This window comes from Gambusia affinis, linkage group LG20 (assembly GCF_019740435.1).
Source record: "Gambusia affinis linkage group LG20, SWU_Gaff_1.0, whole genome shotgun sequence".
In the NCBI taxonomy this organism is placed as follows: Eukaryota; Metazoa; Chordata; class Actinopteri; order Cyprinodontiformes; family Poeciliidae; genus Gambusia; species Gambusia affinis.
Window position 1 is genome coordinate 3768184 of NC_057887.1, and position 5088 is coordinate 3773271.

The 5088-nt window shown below is 41.9% G+C and overlaps 1 protein-coding gene across 1 annotated transcript; it reads right to left on the reverse strand.

Annotated features, from left to right (window-relative positions):
* Positions 1–237: 237 nt before the first annotated feature.
* Positions 238–4571, reverse strand: gdf2 (growth differentiation factor 2). The gene is made up of 2 exons (XM_044102750.1): positions 3671–4571; positions 238–2705 (listed from the first exon to the last, which is right to left on the reverse strand). Exons 1-2 carry the CDS (start codon positions 4017–4019, stop codon positions 1804–1806), a joined length of 1251 nt encoding a protein of 416 aa, XP_043958685.1. The 5' UTR covers positions 4020–4571; the 3' UTR covers positions 238–1803.
* Between the last annotated feature and the right edge of the window lie 517 nt (positions 4572–5088).

The following is a 5088-nucleotide window of genomic DNA, read 5'->3' on the forward strand; positions in this document are numbered from 1 at the left end:
TAGCTTCTGATTCAGAACTTAGACTGATCGCTCTGTTTAGATGAGTAAAATAACTTGGTTTGCATCTTACACCCAGTATGAAAATCTAATTTCTGTGTAGAGGGCCTCCATGGCTTTAAACTTTGATTTCATGGAACATGTTCTTGGTGCTTTGCAGACATTTAAATGGTGTTGGCCTGGGTTCTGATGCTATTCATAAACCAGATTAATTATGGGCCACAAATACAGGATGTCCAAGCGTTTGCACAATCATGTCCCCTTTCCACTTCTGATAAGCCGATGTCACTGACTTCAAATGTTTACAAATCTAACAGTACATGCAATAAAAACTGAAACAGAAACATTGGTGAAGGGCCACACTTTGGAAATGACTCCAAGAAAACAGTGGGAAATCCTACAGGAGTTCATAGACGAACATCCAAAGTACCTCCAGGAAACGAATCATAGTCAAACATGGGGTGGTGTAATTTTTTTAATGTTATTTACATTACCTTTCTTTTGTAAAAGTCTTGACATGGGAAGCAGAAAATGAGGTTGAAGACTCAATACAATTTTAGGGGAATTTTGCAGCAAAACTGTATAATTTGATTGACATAATCGATTAGAGACAAGCATCCATGATCCATGTATAGCATAACTTATTCAAATACGTGGAAGCAGTTATTTACAGGCTACTGATAAAGTACATATTACTATTAAACACATTTCTATTTACCAGTTAATGTACAAATTGAGCTGTTATGATGCCTTATTGGGTATTTACCCTTTCACTTTATTATTGCTACTGTGAGCTTTTACTAGAAGCTGGTAAAAAAACAAACAAAAAAAAACCAAACGGATTCTTGTCAGATTTTAACTACAACCTGAGATTAAACCCTACAAATGAGAACATATTCATACCTCTGGAAACTTTTCACTTTTTGGCACATCAAAGCCACAAACTTTAATGTATTTTGAGATTTGTATGTTATGGACCACCATAAACTACCTATTTAGTAAATGGAGTCCACCTGTGTGCGATTTAGTCTCAGTGTAAATCCGTTTCTGTTTCTGGCCTCAGTGGTTTGTCAGAGATCAAACGGCATCATGAACAGGGAGGAAGCTCAGGTTCAAAAGGGTTAACGTCCAGATTAAAGTCCTGAACTGTGAACAATGTGACCACTGTTCAATGTAGTTATACAATGTTCTACCTACATCTATGGTCCATGTGTGGGGTAAAAACTTGACACAGAATACTGAAAAAACTCCATCTGCTCAGTGAAACACGGTACTGGCAAAATCATCCTCTGGGGATGCTTTTTTGTCAACAGGCATGGGGACAATACTGTTATACACAATTGGCAAGTCTAAGATACTAAATGCAAAAAGTGTCTGTATTTTGATTTCCTGCAAGTTGGTGTCATTTCAAATGCTAGAAAAATAATTACTTACCAATAATAATTCTTTATTTGAATTTAACAATAAGGCAATGGCGATGCTGAAAGTGCAATCCCTTAATCAAAGGAGTGTTGAAGACATTACAGTGGAAACCCATCTCTTTGTGGTTGAGTATTTGTGGATTGTTTTGTAGAGAAAATCCAAAATATTCAAAAGAAAATGCAGCTTGAGAGGCTGATAAAGCTGCATGTCAACTATTTCAATGCTACTTAACACGTTAGTGTGTTGATAGAGAATACTTTAACATTCCTCGTAGGGTAAGCACAAGTCAACAACTGCTTAACCTTTAACCTTTCTGGCATAAGCTGTGTTTAAAACACAAAACAATTCACCTCTTCCACCTGCTTTATCCCGACTCTTTTCCAACTACCTGCAGCCGCACTCCGCCACCTTCATTTCCTCATAAAGGTATCTGATAGTGATGCGCCCGTTCTCCTTGTACATGACCGTGATGGGGTCCAGTTTTATGGGCACGCAGCAAGCCATGTTGGCCTTCTTGGGGTCCCTGAGGTTCAGCAGCGTCTGGATGATGGCGTGCCTCGACGGGGTGGACTCGTCCGTCAGCGGGTAGGAACACATCCCACGGCACTCGAAGGCGTCGTACTCCGGGGGCGCCACGATCCAGCTGTTCCAGCCGATGTCTTTGAAGCTGACCCTGAGCGAGGTTCTGCGGCAGTACTCCCCGTCCGCCTTGCGTTTTGTTCGCCGCGGGCGCCGAACGCGGGGGGTCTCGCGCGGCGCCCGATGGCCTCGGTCCCAGTCGGCCCCCGTGTGAAGGAAAAGATCTTCCTCACGGAGGGCCATCTCTCTGAGCTCTTTCTTTCTCTCCGTCCTCCTGCTGTTAAAGTCGTCCGAGAAGATTATTAAAGCAGCTGCGGAATCGTCTCCGACAGACGCGCTCATGTTCAGACAGCCGGCTCCCTCCTCTGCTCCGTCGCAGTCCTCCCTGTCCACCGCCACGTCGAGCGCTGTCGCGCCACGGCCCAACCCAATCCCGCTCCTAATGGCTGCCGTCACATCAAACGTGGCCCATGTGCTCTGCAAGGCCGACACGTCTGCGCTGTCCAGTGGACGGGAAGACGAGGTGGAGTTGTCGCCGTTAGCTTCGTAGACTTTGACTGCGGTTTTGAAACTCTGCGACGTTACATTTGACCCGGTATCTGGGGAGAAGAAGAGCTGCAGCTCAGCGGTGATGATCTGCTCGTGGTTCGGGATGCTGACGTTGAACTGCAGCCGGAACCTTGACTTTGGGCCGATTGTCATGACATCTATTAAAGATACAAGGGAAAAAAGGATCAGTTTGCCTAACTATTTAGCCTGTAGAAAACATACTAAATCACATTGTGCATTTATTTTATTTACCAAACACATTTATTTACTTATTATGATTTTTATAAACAAACACATGTAATAAAATGAACAAATTAATTCCTTTTTAAATAGATAAAAAATAATAAGCAAGACCGTCTGAAAATATTTCTACATTTGTAGGCTGAACATGATATAAACAACTAAGTCAACAAATATGTCAATTTTCATGTGGAATGTTTTTTTTCTTCAATAATTTTATGTTAAATTTTTATTTTATTTTAATTACTAAATGAGTAAATTAAGAAGGAAATGGATGCCAAAGTGTGAAATTAAATAAATTCTTAATATTTACTTTTTTATTTTGCTTGTTTACAGAATTCCAAACACAACCATGCACATATTTAATTTTTTTTTCCTGAATAACCCATCTTCAGAAATCCAGAAATACTTACGGTAATTATTTGTCTTAGAAACAAGAAAATAAATAAATATTCATTCAATCTGTATTTATTTTGTACTCTTTGTATCTTTACCATCTTAAATTTGTTTTAGGCTTCTGACATTTTTCTTTTATCAAAGTTTATATCTATTGAGATTAGGTTGTAAAACATTTCTTGAATGAAGAAACCAAAAAACACTCCCATTCTAATCCCTCACTCCAGGACAACAGCTTGTCAGTTTGCAGCTTCTATTGCCCCTTCACCTTTCACCCCCACTTTTCCATTTTTAACTTTACTTCTCAATTTACTTTTATTAATTTAACAAACTCCTTCCATGCCAGTGTTTTCTCAGAGCAAATAATATTCTCCTAACTGTGTCTAGAAACAAACAAAACCAGCAACAATGTTGACAATTAACCACATCTCCATTTCTATAGTCTTGTTTGCTTCGGAGACGCAGAACGCGTCATCACTGTCAGTACCTTGGACGGCGAAGCTTCGTATGACATCAAACTGAGGGACCACCGACCGGTTTGAGGAGTACTTGTTGTACAGCTCCACCATGAACTGAGAGGGCGAGATCTTGCGATCCTCCTGTGGAACGTCCGAAAGGTTGAGTTGCCTCAGGAAACCTTCCTTCATGCTTTCCAAATAGTCCTCCATTTGTGACTCCTTGTCTTCTTCCTCCAACACGTCCTCCGACAGCTCCAAGTAGAGCCTCTCCAGACCTTCGCTTTGGGAGTTGTTGCTGAGAGGCTTGCAGGTGCAGGAGGTGATGGAGACCACCAGAGTCACGCACGTCTGGAGCAGGAAGGACCCAGATATCTTCATTTTGATAAAAGAGTCTTAGCAGGCGACGACTTTAGCTTCTGAAATGAGAGTTTGCGGTTGCAAAGTTTGAAAACGGCGTTCCCCGGCTCAAGAATGACGGTCCTGTTATCCGCTCCCATGCTCCAAGAGTAAACAGAGCGACTGGTGTCAACCGGAAAAAAAAAAAAACTAGCATGGCCTGCTTATCACCATCATTGATGTCCTTTTAAAGCTCCGTTATCATCTGGAGGCTGTCGGCTAATGAAGACACTGTAAACACTCCACAGTGATAATGAGGGAAGCGCTGGAAAATGTGAGGTTTTTGACAAGTGGACATTTCCACAAAGTGCTCTTTTCCCAGCTTCATATTCACATCAAGCAGAGAGAAACAACTGGAGAAACATGGCACTTCGTAACAAGTTCCAACTTCTTCTTCTGAAAAGTGTGTTGAAACACAGCAGATACACCAGGGGTTAAGTTGATGAGAAGATTAAAACAGTTCAGGTTACAAACCAGTACCTTGAGCCTCACAGACCAGAGTCTAAAAATGAAAAGAGTTTGACAGAAGCACAGGCTGACAGTGAATATATTAATGGAAACACACCAATTTTTCTTTTCAATTAAATGTTCTGGTGCTATGATGAGGTGTTTGGATTTTTTTGGGGGGCCAAATCGACATTGTTAATTTAGCAAAACTGCTATGGAAACACTTTTTTCCACGTCACACTTCCTGTCGTTTGATTAACAACCAAACGACAGGAAGTAATTGGAAGATCAAGTTTCTTTAATGGTAGAAAAGGGTAGAGTGCCTTCTCCGGGTCGGGGGGTGTTCTGCCCCAAGTGGAGGAGTTCAAGTATCTCGGGATCTTGTTCACGTATGAGGGAAGAAGGGAGTGGGAGATCGACAGGTGGATTGGTGCAGCGTCTGCCGTCAAGCGGGCGCTGTACTGGTCCATCGTGGTGAAGAGAGAGCTGAGCCAAAAAGCGAAGCTCTCGATTTACCGGTCGATCTACGTTCCCACTCTCATCTATGGTCATGAGCTTTGGGTCATAACCGAAAGAACGAGATCGCGGATACAAGTGGCCGAAA

Excerpts from the sequence above, each read along its gene's own strand:
- gdf2 (XM_044102750.1), bottom strand. The coding sequence starts at position 4,019 with ATGAAGATATCTGGGTCCTTCCTGCTCCAGACGTGCGTGACTCTGGTG. Across the intron at positions 2,706-3,670 it reads ACGAAGCTTCGCCGTCCAAG|ATGTCATGACAATCGGCCCA; the intron begins GTACTGACAGTG and ends TATCTTTAATAG.